Raw genomic sequence first — 22,531 nt, 5'->3', positions numbered from 1 at the left:
CTCAAATTACCAGTATTAACAAGCTAGAATATAAAATAGAACCTTCTATATTTTCTATTTGCTGAGATATTGGTCATGTACTGAATCAAACACAGTGGCCCCATCCACCTCTTTCCATTTTTCAAAACATTCTCCTATATACATTTACTTGTGTATATGACATGTGAATAACCAATCAAAAGCTCAGAATGTCCCCCTAGATGCTTTCTTAGCCATTTTCATGTGTTAGGACGCCATCTCATTCTTTCGAAACAAGATTTCAAGGACGTTACATATTTTCATATTTTTTTAGACCGAAATATAGCTTAGTTACTAAACTTCATAAATTATAGTGGAATTCTATGGTATTAATATAGTAATTTAAGATTTTTTTATTATTCAAATGTATATATAAAACTTATTTCTTTTCACATCCTCCACGTCTAAAATTTCTTAAGGCTTAGCAAGCTACGAGAAGTAGCAACCGAGTACAAAGGTAATAACAAGAAGAGATAATTGTTTGCTTTACTTCTTCATTTACTGTTTTATGTTTTAAGAAAAATAAGTTTAAGAACATATTTCTAAATAGTAATAATCTACATACATATATATAATGTGTAATAGTTAAAATGTGACTGTATTTTACAAGATACTAGTATACTAAAACACAGCTAATTCAGGCCACTTTGTACAGACTAACGTTCAGTATTATATTATTGGATACAGTAACATGAGAGCATGTGCTCTGTGTCATTGTAACTTCTGTATTGTTAGCCAGGCATAGCTGGAAGGTCAATGTAATAAAAGTAATGTATGCGTATAATTGTATAATTATGAGATTTAAGCTATTTAGACTAAATACTTGCATTTTTAGTGTTATAATTTGTAGTCATTCAAGAACAAAAAAAGCATAATTTATATTTATTTCCTAATTTTATTATGGTTGTTTCAAGGTCAGTCAAATTGACCAAACCTGTACAGAGAATCGATTGTGAAAATAACAGATAAAATATAGTTATTTCTTTTAAAATGTTTGATAATTATCTGGAGGTTATAAAAATTTTGCATGTGAAATTTGAAAATTTGTTTATACATAAAATTATTTTTAACTTTAAAATCAAAATTACATTGCATGTTGGATAGTCAACATTTGAAAAGAAAAAAGGCCTGAGAAAAACATTACTTAAAAAAAATTATTTTGTGTATAAAAGCCTTGTAATTTTTACTGCTAACCTGCAAAATTTCATGAAGATGTGCTTACTAATTTAAAAGTTATGGCATGAAAATTATAACAAGCACAAAATGGTTACAAGGTCGGTCTCTGGGACCGAGCCTGTGCTGAAAGAGTTAATTGGATACTCAATTGGCTTCATCTTTCACACACTGAAGAATGAAGAAATATTGTGTGGCTGTAAATCATAGTTTTTAAATCAATGATGATTTTTCTTTGATTTACTAATTACCCATAAAATGATGTGTATTTAGAGACAATTATCTTGTAGAATATTTAACATGCTGTTGTTTAAATGTACATGTATTATGTGTACAATTTACACATTTACAGAAAATTTTTGTTTCATTTGCTTTGTTGATAGGATCTTATGAAAAAGTGATGGCTTCATTTTTTGTTCATTTCAGACCCAAAGTTAAAGTTTATTTAATAGACAAAAATTTCAGATTTTATTTAATGAGTAAAATATGACAACAAACCAGCAAAAAATGAAGTGTTCTGCCAAGTTTACAACAATATGTATTTGAATAGATGTTAGACATCTATAATTTCTGATCTACCCCTAAATAACATTGAATTAAGGCTAAGATTTGTAATTTCTTTAATCACTAACATTAATAATCATACATTAAACTTTTAATTTCAAGTAAATAAAGTTAATTTACTCAGTTTGTTTTCATATTATCTCCAAAGATGAAATCAATATAAACATTGAGTAACCATGTTGTTCACACAGAATGTCCACTATTTCCATGTTTTCTATAATATTCAGGCAATTCCTCTGTTTTCTTATAAGATAATTAGGAAATTTAAATCCTAGAAAAAAAAATTGCACAAAATATGGTGCTTACGTACATAGCAAAGGCAGTTTTCTTTCCTGATGGTTTTTAAACTTGATATAAACATCTATCTTGTGAAAGAACACATTTTCATTTTCTTCAAGACTTAGGTACCTGTAGATTTGTAAATCAAATACAGACAGGTTGGGGGGGGGGTGTCAATTGTCTCCTCAAGAAGTAAACAAGAAGCCTTGTATGTAGTTCAAATAGTTTTAAGTTATTTGACTTGGTGTATTATAGTACATATTTTTGTGTCAGTTAGTTTGTAGGAGTTATAATGAATAATTTGAAATGAAGTAGAAGAGAAGGGAAAAGGTGTTTATTTCATTAAAAATTTTCATATAATTGTCAATAAAAATCTATATTTCTTATGTTTTTGATAGTAAGAGTTGCTAAACAATCAGTTCACATAATGTAAGTTATTTTCCAAAAACCTATTCCTTAATCCATACATCTTCCAAAAGTAATTCAATGGCGCAACTCTTGCTTACAAAATTAGAAGTGTTATTTGTATGTTACTGTAATATGAATTTTACAAACTGTTATAAATGATCTTGCATTGTAATTTAGTAAAAACACTTACTGATAAATGTAGTAGTGTTGTATATAAACACAAGTATTCAAGGGAAATGTGTAACGTTTGTACTAATTTACATAATCATTTATATTTTACAGTGTTTTGATAAAGAAAACTTTCAAGTTTTTAGTAACATGTAAAATTGTGTACATGGGCTTAATAATTGAAAACTGTAATAATCATTATTTTTTTTATTATATATTTTTCTATTAACTGATCGCATACTTATGATTGAAAAAATTGAATTGCAGTAAAAATTGCTTGAATTAGTGAAGTTCTGACCAGTGGTATGTTTTTAAAAATTGGTGATAAATGTTTCAAGGCTTAGCTCCAGTAGTCAGCCTACTTCACCTAAGGGACAGCAACCTGCTACTGTTACAGCAGAGGAAAGAGATTTAGTAAACTTTCCACGCCCTCTAAGACCAATGTATAGTGGAAAGGTTCGACTGGGTTTTATCCCTGAAGAATGGTTTCAGGTAAGATGTTTACTTGCATATATTTAGAATAAATCAAGTATTCTGTAATATACTCACTAGGGACATAATTGAGTTAAAGTTATGCTTCTCATGGACTAGTTTCTTATTGATAGATGCAAAATATTTGAAAACTAATCATTTTGTACAAGTGAAAAAAAAATCTAGGTACTGTAACATGGTAGGTCTAAACAATTTTTGTGTTTTACTTAGTAGTTAAATTTCTTGTTAAAACTTTTTTTGATATTCTGTGGTTATAATATTTTAATAGTTGAATTTTTTTTACTAATTACGTTTTAAATAGGTCTACTAATGCTATTATGTTGAACAAAAAGTCCTAGAGAACATCCAGCTAGTGATGTAAAGCTTTTAAAAAAAATTGTATTTGTAAGAAGAAAATAGTATATAACATCAACTGAGTGAATGTATCTGTTTATGTGCATGGCATCCTCTTTTTTGTTACATAATCAGAATTATAATTTTTTTAAAGAATTATATTTACAAGTTTACTATGGGAATAAAAATAAGTTAACGCTACCCAGACTGTTGTGAACACCTTTCAGGTGTTGAATGTACACATCTATATTAAATTTCAAAATGTAAGTAAAAATAATAATTCTAACTCCATTTCAACAATTTGTTTAACTAGCATGTACTGTAGAAATAATATTTTTTCATTTTTTGAAATTAATTTAATTCTTGAAAAAACTGCTCACACTTAAATTTCTGCACTTGTTGATATTTTTATAATTTTTTATTTCCATCCCATAGCATAGATTTATATTTGCCAAAAACAATCATTCTCAATGCTTTTTCTCATTTTGTGTTCCTCTTCTTTCTCTGGTTTTATCAGTACAGTTTCTTCCCCACCCTTTTATAATCTCACAGCATTCGATGTGAATAACAACTAATGAAGTTCAATTTTGAAAATAGCTACAGGGGAACTTTAAATATCAATAGATAAGAGTGACTAAAGAGGTGCGAGAAGTAATATATGGATACATGGAAAAGTGATAGATGTAGCTCCTGCAATGAATAATAACAGAATATTGTGGGAACTTGAAAAGGCTTAGGAACAAACTGTAGACTTAAGAATTTTTTCATAATTTTCTTGAACATTTTTTTCCTGAAAATGTTTTTATGTTAAGGTATATTTGTTACAAAACTATAGAAATGTTCTTCAATAACAAGACATCAGATAAGCCTAGTTAAGCTCAGGGAGTACTGTAAGTGATGACAAAATATTCCAGTGACTCAAATCTTGGTTTATTGAATATTATTGTTAATATTATTTAATACTACATTTCTGATTTTTAGTTTTAACCAATAAAACACCCCTATACAGAAAAAAAAATGAAATGGGTGTTTTTCCAATAAGCACTGGATATGGTTATTCAATTTACATTAGCGTCCCCACTTTCCTAAGTCACTATGCTGACGAGATTTAACCCTCTCCAGACGGACTACATTGCTTTGGAATATTACTCTTGAAAACAAAACAAAAAAGAACTCATTTCATCCATTAGTGGTAACTTTATTTTTATGATTTCATATACAATTATTACTTCTCTCACAAAGCTTTAACATAAATAAAACTATGTTTTGCACTTGTTACTACTTCCATAAGAGAAATTAGTGTACAGAGAATGTACAGTATATTAGTATACTCATTACAGCACTAAAAGCAAAAACTCCAAAAAGCACTTATTTTTTAAGATATCTAAATAGAATTATAAAACAGCTAGAAATAAACATGATTTAAAAAAATGAACACTAAAAAAAAGCCTTAAACATAAATTGAATAGAAGAACTGAATATTTATTGAAAAAAAATATATATATTTCTTGGATATTTATTCATCTCAACCAAGAATATTGTTATCTAACCTGACTTGATGCCATTGTGATAGATAGGGTTTCAGACCACTGATAAATCTTGGTTAATTTTTTGCAATTTTTTTTACTTGTAGTCGGAATTGGTGATTATTTCAAATTAACCAACCAGTATGTGTGAAGTTGTACATACTAATGTTTACTAGAATTCTAAGTTTATTAAGTATATTTTTCTGAGATTTGGCAAGCATTTAGTAAGGATTACAATTCTGTCATACACACAAACAAATAATGTTTTAAATAAACTATTTTTACTAAAGATTAGTCTGTGAATTTTTCAAGCCTTTACTGAATCAGTCTGAATAAAAGGTAATTTTCATACTAAGAATGAAAATACTTTTTTTTTCATCTTACAGTTTTCATATGTCATTTACATAACCCCCTAAAACCTCCTAAATGAATATCAAAAGCATTTTGGGGAAAATTTTATATTTTCTCTAGCCTAACAATAACTGGCACAAAATCATAAGAGTACAGGGAAAAGAAAATATTTTTTAAAATGTGAAATACGTGTCATTTTTACATCTGCACTAAATGCAGTATTGGCCAGAAAGTTTCAAGTTACAGTTTCAACTGCTAACCTTTTAATACATCTTTCTTTTTAATATCAGTATTTCATTTCTGTCTTTTGTACTTAATAAAATAGTAATTGTTACATGAAAAGCAATAAATCACCACAGGAACCCATTAACTGTTTCGTATATAGCTAATGTAAACAGCATGTAATTTTGAGGTTACATGTGATGGAGCTTGTAAAGTTTTAAGTGTTTTGTTTTCATGAAGTTTTTTTAGACTAACCTGAGAAGTTTCTAAATTTTACATTTATTTTGTATTGATAGAAAAATACATAACAATAAGTAATGTATATACATAAAAAAAAAAAACTTCCATGAGCCTCGTTGAGCCTCAAAAATTTGGGTGACCAAGAACTAATTTATATATATAATCTGTATCTTAGAACATAAAAAATATATATCAATCTCTAGAATAGAATATCTCAAAACTACATTAGAACCTCGACATTAAGGGCACCATTCTGACTTTGTCCAAATACCCTCTAATAAAAAATGAGCCATGCAAAGTTAGTTCCATATTGACCGTACTAAATTCCTGAATTTTAAGGCTCGCTATCTTTTTTTTTTTTGTGTGTTTATTTTGCTGTCAATGACTGAAGTAGAAATCCACTGAAAATAAAGCAACAAATTGCTACTTGTGTCATTAGACTGCTTACGTGACACGAACTTGACCCCTGCTCGAAGAACACGATATTGAATTTATCAACTTGTGTATCCTACAGTATTTACAATTAGAATTTCCCAGAGTAATAAGATTGCACTTTGAATCTGTGAAAATGTTTATTATAGTATGTGGTTCAGAGCCAGTCCCATAAACATCACAAGTGTTTGAATATTGGTCATCCTTCTGGGATGTTTGTAATATAGTGATATACCATACAAACATACAAAGATATTTGTGCACATAGTTATCAAATTCTATTTTCCTTTCAGCAAACTTATTCATCAACCAATAAATACTTTTTATTCACAAGTGCTTAAATTTTAGTTATTTTTATTAAAAAATAAAGAATAAATGAGAAAAACAAAGATTTTGAGTACTTACAGTGTTGTGAGTAATAGTACAGTTATTGAATAAAAGTTTGAAAATAACTCTAAAAGGTCATTACATGTGCACTTTAACCTGCCTGTAGGGAAAGGGCTAACTGCCTGCTTTATTGAGTGCCCGTATAGAGAACAGGACTAAAGACACTGCCCTTAGTCTGGATTATCAAACTGCCCATTGTTGCAAGATTTATTTTAGTTACAAATAGTAGAAAAAAGAATGATACTGAAAAGATGTGCCCTTTATGGTGAGGTTCCTGTTGTTTCAAGGTGTCTGTTAATCGAGATTATACTGTAATTTATCTGGCTTTCTAAGTAAACTATAAATAGGTTGAAAAATGTCTAAGAATTCAGAGCAGTAAAATATGATCACCATAAACCAAATAATTTGGCTGACTAATTGCTTACACACAAATTTTTTTGTAGAGAAGAATTTGCTCTTTCTGTTGGTTATAAATCTCCCCATCAGGTATGTAAAGTTGATTAGCAAGCAAACTTGAAAGTTAACAGGGAGGGTTCTGATAAATTTATCAAATTTATTGGTATCTCAGCAAATCAAAACAGTAGGAGGTTTAAATTTTAGATTCTTGTGTGTCCTTAATTATGTATAGTTTGTTTTTTTAATCAATTCGAAATTGTAGGAATAGAAGCCTATTGAAGTTATAAAATTCTGTTGTGAAGAAATTGGAGCACAGGCGTGTCACATGACACAACAAAATGAAGACTGTTGATTTTTTTTAATATATATTTTAGAAATTAAGACTTCAATAACATACAGATTGAAACTATAATCTATGTTTTCATTCCAAGTTTATTTATGTACATTGTACATTTTATTTATGACACTGAGAGGTCATGACATGCACAAAAGAGCCAGGCCCAAATGCACAAGATTAATGAATATCAATCAAGTTGAAATGATTATATATGTGACATGGAACTTTCTGATCAACAATAAAAAAAATTGGAATTCTAAGAAGAAAGGAAGGAATGTTTTAAATGTTTTTTCAAAATGATATCTTAAAGTTTTTGGAAATTTCACAACATAAATGATAGAAGAATTAAATCAAATCATGTAATTGTTTTTAAGCTGAAATTAGGTATTTTTTATTAATTAGATTAGATTACTTGGATTCATTATATTTGGTTAAGTGTTTCCATTATGAGAAGGGAAAATAATCAAGGGATATCATTAAAATTCTCCAGTTCTGGAAAGGGTTAAATAATAAGTATGAACAGATAAACTACCATTGTAAAGTGCCTTGGACAGTTAATATATTTTTATGCTTAAAGAAAAATTGTAAAATATCTGTTTCTTGTTGTTGTTGTTATTTTCATATAGATATTTCATAAATTTGTACTATGATTACTTTCATTTATTTTGTTACAACTTGAAAAGTTGTATGAAAATGAATGTTACAAGGATTTAGAAAAGGCCATCCACATGTTTTCATAAAATGCTTGTTTTATTTCTTCCAGTTGTTAAAAAGTATATAGAAATAGCAAATTTAGCTTCCATTGGTTTTTCTTTTTAGTATCTATAACCAGTGAAATTCTCCACGAACCTATAAAGATGTTGACACAAAACTGTAAACAGATAGAAGTTTACACATTGAAGTGCCACTTGAATGCAACATTTCTTGTCATTAAACACAATACGAGATATAAACATCATTACCAGAAAACTATCCTGCAGCTAGTATTTTAATATTTGCACAGAGCTTCTGTATTTTTTTGCCTATGTATGCTAACTAATTGTTTTTAGTAGAGTTTCTCACTATATTAATATTTCAGCTGTTCTCTGTTGAACATGCACATGCTTATTAGTTTCATTGAACTTGAGTTACAAATTATAGATGTTTTCAAAAGTTCCAATATTTTTCTGCTTTATTGGGCTTTTGCACATTTGCTGTGTCAAACTGTTTGGCAGAAAGTGTTCAAGTAATAACATTAAGTACCTAAGTTTAGCTGAAAATTAACATTTTATACTGTCATTTATTTCTCTTTCCCATATCTAAATTTAACCTTATGTAAAATAACTAGAAATGCACGCATCAGCCTTTCATGAAATGAAAAGGATTAAGAAAAATTCTGTATGTGTAAACTTGTATAATCAGTAGTGGGTCAAAATTTATAAATTTTGTAGGCTTAGTTAGTAAATTGTATCTGTAAAAGCCATCTATGTGGGTAAGTACCAGTTTCGTCTCAAACAATTTACACAGTAGTGACGCATGGTTTGGAATGACATTATTTTAGTTGCTCATCTTTACGTTCCCTTGTACATTAGTCAAATGTATATTATTTGAAATATACATGGATATTTACAAGTAAATAGGTATTGATAATTTCTATTAAGAAATAATTTACTAATGCCTTTTTTTCTCTTCAAATGTCTGTAATATCTACTGTTTCAGTTATACCATTTTTGAGGAATGATCAAGATGCAAATATATATTTTGATCAATATTAGAATAAGTGGAGAGAGACAAAAATAATTTTTAAAAACCATGTTAATTGTAGTATATTGGAATGAATTTAGAAATTCAGTATATTACCAATATTTGATAGAAGCATTAATTTGTTTATCTTTCATATAAATTTTATCAAGTTTAGAAAGCTATACAAGCTTTGTTACATACTTTTTGAAAGTTAAAAATCAAGTTAAAGTACTTTTTTGTGCTATAATTTGCCTGTGTCTTTTCAGTTCTTCTACAAGAAAACTGGTGTAACTGGTCCCTACTTGTTTGGCTCAGGTCTGATAACATACTTGTGTTCTAAAGAAATATTCATTCTGGAGCATGAGTTCTACACTGGGCTTTGTATAGCAATAATGGTGATTTTTGCAGCAAAGAAGTTTGGGCCAGGTGTTTCTAAGTATCTTGACAAGGAAATTGCTGTAAGTATATATATATCAGTTATTGTAAAAGTTCACACAAAAAAATATACATGTAATTCAATTTAAAATGTTTTTATATTCAATTTTAGAATGACTGTAGGTTTTTCCTTCAAGTTTATACTTAAAGGTATAACACCATACTTTTATTAAGTAGATGAAGTTGTTGTACAAAATAGCTTTATATGAAATGCTATATACCCTTAAACTGTAAGAAAAGTACATGTTTTTTCAAGCTGATGACTAAAAATAATTATTATTATTAGATGGAACTCTATCCATCATAAAAATATTCTGTCATTAACAAAATTTATATTGTCTACGAAGGATAAAGTTATCAAATTTTCTAAAGAACATCTTCAGGATATTGTTTTTTACCTAATTTTACTGTGATGACGGTTAAGTATATTTTTCAGGTCATGTTATCATTGATATTGAGTACATGAAAGAAGTCTTAGCTGTTACCAACCCCAAGGTATCAGATACCTTGATATAATGACTAACAGAAACATAAATTAAAGCACTAGTTATTTAAAGTTGTTCAGCAAATTAATATATTAGTTTAACATGTCTAATTTCATTCTAATTTGCCCATTTGTCTGAGTTTTAGAACCATTCTTCTCCTTTTCCTACACAATAACCATGGAAAATGTGTATTTCATGTGATAAGGTTAAAAGAAGTGTATATTAATGTGTTAATGTACTATAAAAAATATTTTAATCATGACTACAGAAAAGACAGTTATGGTTTTCAAGTACTTTTAAATCTATCATTAACCATATATATGCACAGAGTCCAGTAGACCAATCCCATTATGAAGGAATGTTGACTATAAACGTGAATTTACTACACAAAATGAGACAAGCTTTTAGTAAAATATACAATTTTGTTGTGCACAAAAAAATTAGATATATTACAAAAGTCTAACTCAGACTCTGACAAGTTGTGATTTAAGGTGATGTTCATGTGAAGAACAAAAAGTACTTTTTTCTATCAAACAGTTTACATGTTGTATTTGCATAACCTATAGGGCCTCTGAAATTCATAACTACAGTTTTTTTCAACATCCCTGCTATTCGTAACTGGTATTTACTCTACCACAAACTCACTAAACCAGCAATATATGGTAAAATGAATAGTTGTTAACTCTGACATCAAATACATAATACTATCAAATATGTTGCTGGTGTGAATGTGCTTTATAGTCACTATTATTATTATTATTATTATATAATACCATGTTGAATGAGGATATGTAACAGGTCTTTGCATGTACTTTCTGACCCTCACCCATACACACAAGTTTAATAGGAATCACAGTATATTGCTTCTAACTAATTCCATTATTTGACCACCAGTTATCAATGTGTTTTTATGGCCAGTGCAGTTGGAACTGTCATTTGTCTTAATTTCCTTACATTATTTCCCATTATTAATGAATTGGGTTGCTATTTTAGCAAACTAAAAATGGTAAAGGGAACTTATCCAAAATTTAAATGTTCTCCAATTGCACTGGTGATCCTGTTCTCATTCATGTGTGTGAATCTTCCTGAAAGATAAAATTTACCATCGTCAAAATTTTATGACAAATATGAATTTTACAGTTTTATTTTATAATCACTTTTATAATAATGAAATTTGAGAAACACTTTTTTTTAAACAACCCATCCTCTTCTGGTGCTTAGTATTAAAGTTGCTTTGTATTATATTAAGTGTTACTCTAGGTATGCTGAATATTTTAGGACATATATTAACAGACATATGGGATGAAGTATTTAGCCTCTTCTCTATGTTATGCCATCACACTTATGGCATGATATCGGTATATATATGTGGGTCATGTCAGAAAACATGACATATACTAACCTTCTTATATTTCTCTACACAGATTTTGCATTTTTTCAGAAGTTGTTTTTACAGAAGTTTTGGGGTAAATCCAGGGGCTTCTCTGATAATCACTGCTTTACTTCTGCAGCTGTATTTCACTGTTTAGCTATAATGTATTTAAAACCAAAACAACTAGACCAACTATGCTTTCACATACACTGCATGTTTAGCCTGTGTCATCACAGCAAAATCAAAGCAGTGAATGTCGGAGAAGCCCCAGGTTTTAAATACTGAAACTTATGAAGTTTGCACTGCACCTGCATATATCAAAATGAATAAATTATATGAGTGATAGCAGTAGGTTTAGAAATGTTGCACAGGCACTTTCTGAGCATTATTAAAAGATGAATAAATAAGATGTCACAAAGTAAAGATTTCTGTACTGTGAAATCATAAAGTCTGTTTCCAAAACATACCTCCTCTCACGCTATAGCTATTACTTGACTGCCAGCATTTCTTTCCTTTGCCCATCTAAGCATTAATCTGAATTTTTCTTGCATGCTCCAGTCTTTTATACCCTAATTAATTGGCCTTGGTGATATCTGTTACTTGACACTCTCCATCTACGTCAGTGCGCCCTCTATTCTGATACTGTATATAAGCACCTCATTCAGTAGTATTATCACTTTATTCTTGACAAAGCATTCACTAGCGTATTTCTGTGTACTACGATCATTGGAGATAGATTGAGCGTTCTTTGTGTTACCAAGTTGATTTTTGTTTTTAAAAAAAAATTTTCATTTGGCAAGCCAATATACGGCACAAATTCCCAGATTATTATTATTTCCAGCATGGAAGCAAATAAACCGGGTCTCTCCTATCACATCTCTGATATTTAGCATCACTCAACAATCGAACATTCTATAGATAATTTAGATTCGCTTTCTCCAGTTGTTTTTAAGCCTGCACTTTCCTTGAATGCTCAAAGGGTCTGGAAGCGAGTGATTAGTTTTTCCTCCATACACTAATATTGTGGTTCATGTAGGGTGGTTTACTGCTCAGTTAAGTGAAAGGACAGCTATGCCTTATTCTCCACAGTTGTTGGAACTACATGTTTTAGCATACCACTGCCAAGTGGAAGCATATTCTGACTCTCAGAGATTACATCTGCTCCTGGAAGTTTGTAGTTACCCTGAATAAATTAACAACTTTCTAGGATTTGTCTCACCCGAAATATGGTGCTGAGTTAGTTATTACCCCTCTCAACTTTGTTGGAAGATGCTGGATTACCACGTCTATAGATGACAAGTTGAAACCATTGTTTGCATGCACATTGGTTCAATTGTCAGCTTGTACATTCATCCCTAGCCTCATGTACCATGTATCACCTATTCATCTGATCACTATTTCTCACTTCCATGACTGATTGGATCTTGATCTTTTGCTATGTCCAGTGAAGATCTTGAAGTGTTATGTTGCCTGATCTAATGCCTTTAGAGGTGCTATACAACAATTTTTTTTTAATAGGGATCTTTCAGTTTCCGAGGATTTATCCCCAGTTACATTGATGAGGTAGGTACGAAATTGATCCATATTGCTTATTCTGGGCTCTCTTTGAAGGCGAGGAGTCTTCTGTGAGTCACATCTCGTCAGATTCATCATACTTGTATGTCCTTAGCAGTTCAGTTGAATTACCCACTGGAGGGCACTGCAGGCTGGTATGTGACTTCCCCCAATACTTTTATCTCACATTATTTACATGATATGGCAGTATCTTATTCTGAAGGTTTTCGACTACCCCTGTAGCTATCTTAACCATATCTGCTAGATTATACAGAAGGGTGAGTATTTTCATTGCTACTCTTGTCTCTTCTTTACCTTCCAGAGTGTTGCCCAGGTAGATGTGCTTTTATCAAAACAATTCTGCACTAGCAACCACTAATTCACTTTATCTAGGTTGCAACAGACTGCAGAAATGAAGTGTTCCATAAGACCACCTAGAGGCTGACCAGGTGGTATTAATGTACTATGGTGGACCACCACTTGTAAACTATCATGAGTAAAGCATAAGGGGATTCTATACATCTCTGCCGATCATTGGATGGAATAAATTATGGTTGATTTGCTTTTTAAAAATTTAGGAAACTTGGTTTGCCTATTGTACTGTTCTGCAGGACTCCCAATGTGCATTACCTCCAGATTCTACTAGTGTAGCTAGGAATTCCTTACCACACTCGGTTTCCAGTCACTGGGGTGGTAGACAGGTTATTCCTCCAGAATATTCAAGTTAATTTCCTCTACTCTTGGAGAAGAGAGTGAAGTTGGGATCCTGGATGTTTTTTCCCAGATGTTCGTAGGAGAGGCTCAAATCTACACAGGAGCCTACTCATAATACCAGTTCAGATTTGGCACTTGGCTATCCGGTTGGGTTGAACATGGCCCTTCTTTTTGATCAATATTGGTTCAGTACCTTGTTCATAAAAGAGGGTTCATTATTTCCTCATAATTCTGATGGAAGAGTGGTCTCATCCCAGGTCCTTGGTTCCACATCCTCCCCATAATTCCGGAGACAAGAGGAATTTACCTTGCCCACTTGGTTAGAAAGTGAAGTTGTGTGTTCATAGGTTGAGTATGGCATTCCAAATTTGTGGTGTTGCCTTTAGGACTTCTTCAGGTTGAGGAACAAAGGTTTGTCTACTTCAGTGCTGCTTACCTTTTTATCATGACTCTGGTGACTCGGAACACATCACTCTATATATATGTATTGCGGTCCAGCTGCCCTAGCCACCATCGTGGTGTATAGGGACCATGGCCCTATAATTCCAATCCCGAGCAATGGTATCCCCGCTATCTGGTTGGGACCTGGCCAATAGTTATGACAGATCTTATAAAATTCCACTCACAGTACATGAATTAAGTTTCAGGTAAAGAGCATACCTGTTCTGGATGTAGTACGGTTTCCCCCACTAGGATGCTAGTCTTCTATTGGCCTGCCCATGATCTATGCAGACACTTTCTGTATGGATAATGCCCTTTATAGCCCCTCCACCTTATCAATGTAGGATTCTAGCTGAAGTGTGAGAAGAGGTAAGTATATTTTGGAAGTTCAAATTTTCATAAATCAAAAATGTTTTTCCAATAATACTTGCCTCCTCTCACACTCTCCCGCCCTTCTTCCCCAATAAGAGCCAGTGTTAGAAACTGTGGAATGGGTCAGTGTCAAAAAAGTGATAATATTATCTGAATGAGGAGCTTATATACAGTACCAGGATAGAGGACGCATTGATGTAGGTGGAGAGTGTCACGAGACAGATATTGCCAAGGACAATTAAGTGGGGAATAAAAGACTGGAACAAGCAAGAAAAATTCAGACCAATGCCTAGATGGACAAAGGAAGGAAACCCTAGCAGTTGAGTAATAGCTGTAGCGTGAGTAGAGGTAAGTATTATTGGAAATATGTTTGCAATTTAAGAAAATATTAACATTAATGGCTTTGAAACTATGAAGCAAAAAACTGCAATGTTGTAACAACATTACCAGAAAAAGTTCTGCATATAAAATAAACTCGGTTACCACAATGAAAAGGTTAGACTCTCTGAAATTACTAGGTGACATTATAATTTTTTCTATCATTAAATTAGGTTAAAGCAGCTCTAAGTTTGATAAAAACGTGCTTTTACCATGTTTTTTTGTTTTTTTACAGAATAAATCCTTTTATAGACATAAAGTGACAAAAGCCAGCTTGGCAGCTAATCATAACATACTAGTAACGTAAGTCGTAACATAAATACAAATGTAGAGTAATCTAAAAACATTTAAATTGATATTCACTTTTAGAAATAAAGTACAAAGTTTCAACATATTTACTTACACCAGGTATAAAATAACATTTCTTTAATTCGACTAAGATTGTACAGCAAAAGAATGTTCTAGTCACAAGAAATAACAAATGTTATATGCTTATGAATGATATCAAGGTGAGTAAAAACAGAAGAAAAACTATACATTTTACAGCACATATAATGTTGATGTATAATGCAGAGCTATAGAAAGTTGATGCATTAAAATAAATACAACTCAATAGAATAAATATTATTTAGTGATGGTTGGTATTGTTTAATACAAAGTTTCTTTTATCAAGATTTCTGTTTGTGATCTAGCTGTTATTAAGTTTGAGAGAGAGCTTGTATGTCCTGTAGTCTTGTTGACATACTGCAGTGGAGCAAGGATTGTTCAGCACTGTACTAATTTTTACCAACCATCCCGTGCATTCATAAGCTTTTAATTTGAGATGACATTTGGTTGCCAACCTAGGAGGTTTTACAAATGTATAAATATAATGTTGGTAATTTGTTTTTGTTATAGAAAAAGACCTTCAACTGGAACGAAGGGTTAAAAACTATTTTCAGAATAACTTGATGGAACTTTTTTTTTATTATACATGTGACTGCACTTTTGTTAATAAGGCTTTGTTTACTAAGGTCTAGCATACAGAAGTAAATAGGGCATTTAGAAGCAGTGGGTGCTTTGGTATTTATTGGTTAGGAATTTCAAATTACTTTTCTAAAATTCCATTCCATTTAAGAGCATTTTGATTTTTTTTAAATTTGGAATGGAGTGAAAATAAAGTGGAGCCTAGGTTGTGGATTCTGTTTAGTAGACATGTTACTAAATTACATTTGTAAGAGAATGGAATAAAATGAGAAGCCAGTGGGTTTTATTATGGTAAACAGTATCAGACAAACCAGTGGAGTCATGGTTAATAAATACATCTAGGAATGATAGGATTTTGTTAGATTCTATTTTGCATGTAAATTTAATGCAAGAGTGTTGTTCATTTATTTAAGGAAGAAAGATACATGCTGTTGCTGGTAAAAGGGAATTAAAGTGTCATAAACACATGCTGTACAATACTGGTTTGAACTCAGCAGGGCAGTTTTTAACTAGATGTGTTCAGAGTGGCAGAGGAATGCATTAGCTAAAGTGGGTACCAATGGGGAGTCCATTGGCACATCTATTTCTCATAGAAAGTGTTATTGAAATGGAAGTGCAAATGTTTGACAGTAAGTTCTAGTATGACTTTAAACTCTGTTTTAGAAAGGCCATAAACATGGGTGTCATTCTCTAACAGTTTGGATAGAAAGATGTTAATAGTTTCATCCAAAGGAATATTTGTAAATATGGATATGATGTAAAAACTAACCATAAAATGCTTGTTAGAGGGCATAGCTGATTAAGTTCACAAACAAAAATGAAGGACTCTAGGATAGTGAAGTCATTAGTTGTAATAGGTCGTAAGATAGGAACTAAAAATTTATTGAGGTGCTAATGGTAGAGAATAGGTCATAGGGTGGCATCTTCTTTGTAAACCTTTGTGAGTTCATATAAAATGCCAGGCTGGAACTCTGTTCAATATAATGTGTCCTGGACATTCAGATTATCTTTGTTTTCAACATTTTTTGTGTTATTTTCTTCACTGGATAGTGATGGATAATGGAACCTTGTTCAGTATTTTAAATTTAATAGTGTCATCTAGAATGTTGTTCCTTTATTTAAAATGTTTAATTTTGTTTATAATAATAATTCAATTTCCTTTATCACTGAATGACAATGATATTTTCATTTTTTGAGAGTTCTTTCAGTGCTTATTGTTCTTCATATTTCAGAGGAAAAGATGGTCTATATGTAATTCAGAAAGTATAAACAGCTAAGTTCTTTATATTAGCAGCTAAAAACTCGTGTTAGTGTAAAGTGGCAGTGATTATAAGTTATGGTACAACATTTCAAATAGATAGAGGAAATTGGCAGTTAAGTTTATAGGGTGGAATGGAAAAGTAAGACCTTTTAGACAAGGCAGATATATACATTGATATGATAAAGTAAAGTTACTTAAATTAAATGTGAAGTGGTTATGGTCAAAACAGCCTTTTCTTTTTAACACTACATTCCTTATTCTGTCACATGCAGCTTTTCAAGAAAAAAGAGTATATAATGGTATTTCAACCACACTGCGTCCTCCATGGCCATTGCTGACAGCAAGTTGAATTAATTACAACAGTTCTTCAGCAGCTTAGACACATCATTCACACCATAATAAAGTAGTGTTTTGACCTATTTACTTACATCATCATAGGAATAAAATATTGTTTTGTTTTTGTATTCAACTAGTACCTAAACAAACTCAATTGACCCTAACTACTTGATATACAACTTAATTAACATTATTTTATATGACCATTGTGTATCTTCCTTGTCTAAAGGTCTTACTTACACATCTGGTAAAAAAAAAAAAACTGCCTTGCCAAAATCAAACCAGTATTGTATAGAAGATCTATTGATGGCACTTCCTATCTCTTTTCCTTAAATATCTTGAATATCACTCTTGCATTAAATTTACATGTGGAATAAAATCTAAAAACACTACTATTCTTATATGTACTTACTATCCACTGGTTTCTCTACTTCTGTTTACCTTAAAAAAAAACATTCACTGGCCTCTTCATTCAATTCCATTTTATTCCATTCTCTTACAAACATAATTTAATGACATGCTTGCTTAACAGAGCTGACAACCTATGCCCCACTTTCTTTTTACTCTTCCAAAATCTCTCTCATTCAAGATACTCTTAATTGCAATGGCTACCTTCAACACATTTTGGAAAAAGTCGCTCTTGAAATTCCTAACCAATAAACTTGTACATTCTACCATTTGCAACCAGTGCTTCTAAATGCTGTATCTTCTTTGGTATGCCATATGTTGGTAAACACAGCCTTATTAACAGAAGTTCATTTATGTATATTATAAAAAGAAATTTCCCTTCAGTTGATCTGAAAATAATTTTCAAACCTTCCTTCTAATTGAAAGCCTTCTTTGTAACAAAAATTACCAACCTTTTATTGTTTACACTTATGGGGACCATAATGCTACCTACTTTGGAAAGATGAAACATCTCAAGTAAGAGCTTATGACAACATGGGATAGTCAGTAAAAACTGATACAGTACTAACATGGGTGAAAGTTCTCAGTCTGTAGATGGAAATCCATCAAAATAGCTTTTCCCAGGCATGATTTAAATTCAGTGTGAAAGAAAAACACATTTTTCATTTTAATGCTGACACTGTTCTAATCTTTACGGTCTCAACTTCTGAACTAATTATGTGATATATTTTTTTATATGTAGGTTTGAGTATTAACATTTAAAAAATTTTACTAACTACACTTCATTATCAGGTTGGTCCATCTGGTAACACAAGTTGTGGTGTCTGATTTTTTTTTTCCCCCTACAAATTCAAGTTAAAATTTGATTCTGAAAGTTATTTAAAATAACTCAGAATGCATCTGAAAACATGTAAAACCCCAGAGCTTTTTGGGGCCTAGATAATCCCCCCAAACCCCCCTGGCCAATAGATTTGTCCAAGTCAAAATGACCATTAGACACTTTCACCCACAAATGCTGAACAGTCTTTGCTCCATGCAAAATGTCAACATAACAAAACTGCAGGATGTGCAATCTCTTTCAATTTCACAATCTTAAAAACAGTTAAATCATGATTAAAGAAACTGTATTACACAATAACAGCCTTCTCTGAACAACACCCAGTCTTTCAGTTTGTATTTAACAATTCAGTTTTGCAGGCTAATTGCAAGTGTAATATACATTTTCTGTTTCTGATATTTAATTTTCTAATGACAGGTTGTATAAATGGGCAATGTGTGTTAATAGATAATCTATCACTGAATTTTTTTTGAGATATCAGTGTGGTTCAGAATCTAATTCCACTTGTAAAACAGTTGTATTGCGTACCACATTAGATTCATATGTTAGAAAATTTAGTTATAGCATTTACAAGATATACTTATTTTTCAGTGACATCTTCAATTTAGATGTTGATTTATTGTTAATAGATGTACTTGGGTTTTATAAGGTGTTCAGGATTGGAGTTGAATAACAAAAGTTGTGTTTTTAGATGTTGGTAGATGGCTTAATATTCAGATATATTTTACAGCTATTTAGTTTTCCAATTTTTTGTTTTGTTATTTGTAAATCTTAGAGTTGACTTTGTATAAAGTCCAGAGTAAATTTTGTCTTTAATAATCTAAGTCTTGTCATTTATAGGAATATGAAGGAATGTGGAATGATTACAAAGATTCATCAGTGAAATCTATAGAGGATGCTATTGCTGAAGAAAAGAAAGAACAATGGAGATTGGAAGGACAGAAAATGTTGTTTGATGCCAAGAGAGTAAGTATTGTTTTTATTTCCTTTTATTGAATTGCATAATTGCTTAGCTGGTTGAAGAATTTAATTGTAATTTATGAATTTGCTATAATTCATGAATATAAAAAATATATAGAAAACAAGATTTCATTTTCTTGTCTCTTGTATGCTCTACTTGTGAACAGTTTAAGATTTTGTGTAGAGTTCAGCTGAGCTGTTGTTGACTTCCGAACTCATTCACTATTTAAAACAATGGTACGAGTATTTCTTGATTTTCAGATAAAAGTGCTATCTGTTCATTCTTGATCATTCTCAAGTACTTTTCAAAATTAAGATGTTTAGCTAAACAATAAAGACATTAAACTCGCTTGCTGACAGCAAAGCTCAGTTTTACAACTTCTTATCAATTTATAAACAGATTCTCTAATCTTGTCTTTTTTTAACAAATTATAAAAAAACTTTTAGTTTTAGGGTAAGTCAATAATTCAGATTCTGCTGGTTCCATACTGGCTTCAATTATTAATCATTAACCTCACACAAATTATAATTGCTGCTTGTATCCATCAGTACCACTAACCACAATGAAATTATCAGGTTTAGTAGTAACACTGCATTCTTTCAGAACAAATTGAATAATACGTGATGCTTTTCTTGGTTTCATTTAAATTTATTCTTTTATACAAGTAGACAACCACTTAAGTGGTGGATTCTACAAGTTGCATTATTTAGTAAAAACAAGTGAATTGGTAAACAAAAGTTGACTACATGTTGTTGTGAATTACAATTTTAAAATGTCTTATTCTAAAAACTAATTTAAATACACTTCTGTTTTGAATTTTTGAATAAACTGTGTCTAAAAATAACATATTACACAACATATTACATCAGATCTTTTTAAAAGCATTAAAATGTAAAATTTTAGGATTAGGTGTGTTATTCAGAATTTCACAGATATTATTATCAGTGAAATTACTGTTCATGAAATTTCAAGCAATTCTTAATTTAGTTTATATAACAAATTGCAACAGCTCACAACCCTGTGAACATGATAAACTAAAACTTTTACCAAGTTTTAATACAAATGGGAATGAGACTGTCAATATTATTTTATAACCCAGAAAATGATGGTTGGGTGTATACCCTTAAACTTTGTTGATTATGCATTAAGTATTGTTTTAATTTATTTTTATTGAATTATGCAGCTTGATTGGTTTTAGAATACAAGTATTATATATGCTCATTCTTAAATGTAAATTTGGCACATGGATGTTTACTGTTCAATATTTGACACTTTTAATCTTACTGCATAGTTCATTTTCTGAATTTAAAGCTAACAGCCATAACGTAAAAGTCTTTAGTTTATGCAGGCTCTTATCAGTCTTGCCATTTGTAATATAAAATATAATTATTCTAATTTTGAAATTTAAATAGCACTATGGCTATAAAATATAGCCTCATAAATAAATAAAAAGAAAGATAAGTATGAGCTAACAAATGTTGTGGAAAGGCCTTTATCTTAGGGGTCTGGATTACATATTGGCTTTTCAATTCAGAAATTTCTTAACTTCTTTTTTTTTTTTTTTTTCTACTTAGTCAAACTTTTCAATGCAATGAGTATGGTTCACAACGGTACAATGTTGTTGTCATCATGTGACGACTAGCTTCAACTTCAACTTTAGTTTTTTATTTGCAAAGTATTTCACAAAAACAACACTTAACCTGTGTGTAATTTCCTTTAAAAAATGAACATTACTAAATACAATTTCTGTAGATTTTCTCAACTTATTTAGGTCAAAAATATGCATGCAAAGTTTATTCAAAACCATATGCCTCTCACTTAAAACTTGACAAGAACATTCATAAAAGTATGTAGTTTGAGAGAAATAAAATATATAATTTTGATTTTTTTTTCTACTATTTCTACCAAAAATTCGTTATTTAATGTAGTTATATGAGCTCAGTCTCTGATTAGTTCACCTGCAAGGTGATTTTCATGTTAAATATGAAAATACTATTTTTTATCTTACAATTTTCACATTTGACTTTCATAATCTCTAGAACATCCTAAATGAATATCAAAAGTTTTTGTAAGGTCAGTGTTTATATCTTATTTTCTATTTTCTCTACAACATCACTACTTCTAACTATTATTGTCAACACACAGTGCAATGAAATGTTAAAAAGTAAGGAATACAAATATATAGATACCTTTTATCTCTTCATCCAATAATCTTAAAATATATTCCTTGGGTCATATATGCAGTTTCATGTCTTTATATTTTCACTTTCTCTTTATATTTAATGTTTTATTTTCCTTTCATTTTTTTTATCTTTGATTATTTGTTGACACACATCAACAGGTTCCTGCAGGTGATATAATGTTAACATCAGCAGAGACAGTTTAGCCTCTGACAAAATGGTAGTTGCACTTGCTAACATTATGAAAGCTGGTTGAACAAGGCAAAGCCTAGAATAAATTTGAATAGTCAACATTAACATTGGTGGATAGAAGATAATTTATGGAGAAGATTCTGCAAAATTTTCTCTTTCTATTGGTTATAAGCATGCCATTCAGTTTAAAACTTCTGCTTTGAAAGTGGGTGTGGCTTATCTTAAAATGAGAAATCTTTTAAACATTGTGCTCCGGGACAAAAGTTCTCGGAACGTACTCAAGTTACTCATAAACAAGCTAGATAGGGTGTACTTTGACAGTCTGAATGGAAACATCTAAATTATATTCACAGCAGTTTCTTCTATACCCGCTCTTAAAGTTGATAATTGTAACCTCAATGGTGCCTGCACAAAAAACTAGTTTTCTTTTGAAATAAAGGGATAAAAACTGAGATAATATTAAACTTTGAATTATAATGTGCTTGATAAAAAATAATTTCATTAAATTTTGAATGTAATTCAGTAACATGTTCAGAAAGGGTTTTAAAAATGGTTCCATTGTTATAGGGTTAAATAAAGTTATGTCTATG

At 30.7% G+C, this 22,531-nt stretch overlaps 1 protein-coding gene across 1 annotated transcript in view; it reads left to right on the top strand.

The window, feature by feature from the left end:
• LOC106463460 (ATP synthase subunit b, mitochondrial-like) overlaps nucleotides 1-22,531 on the top strand; it is a 37,881-nt gene that overhangs the window by 4,890 nt on the left and 10,460 nt on the right. Inside the window, exons 3-5 of the mRNA XM_013923491.2 lie at nucleotides 2,949-3,102; nucleotides 9,315-9,506; nucleotides 19,449-19,574. Coding sequence (XP_013778945.1) covers nucleotides 2,949-3,102; nucleotides 9,315-9,506; nucleotides 19,449-19,574 — 472 coding nt within the window. The remainder of the gene's footprint in view (nucleotides 1-2,948; nucleotides 3,103-9,314; nucleotides 9,507-19,448; nucleotides 19,575-22,531) is intronic.

This window comes from Limulus polyphemus, unplaced genomic scaffold (genome assembly GCF_000517525.1).
Source record: "Limulus polyphemus unplaced genomic scaffold, Limulus_polyphemus-2.1.2 Scaffold1413, whole genome shotgun sequence".
NCBI lineage: Eukaryota > Metazoa > Arthropoda > Merostomata > Xiphosura > Limulidae > Limulus > Limulus polyphemus.
Note: the sequence above shows the minus strand (reverse complement) of the source record. Positions and strands in the feature narration are given on the sequence as shown.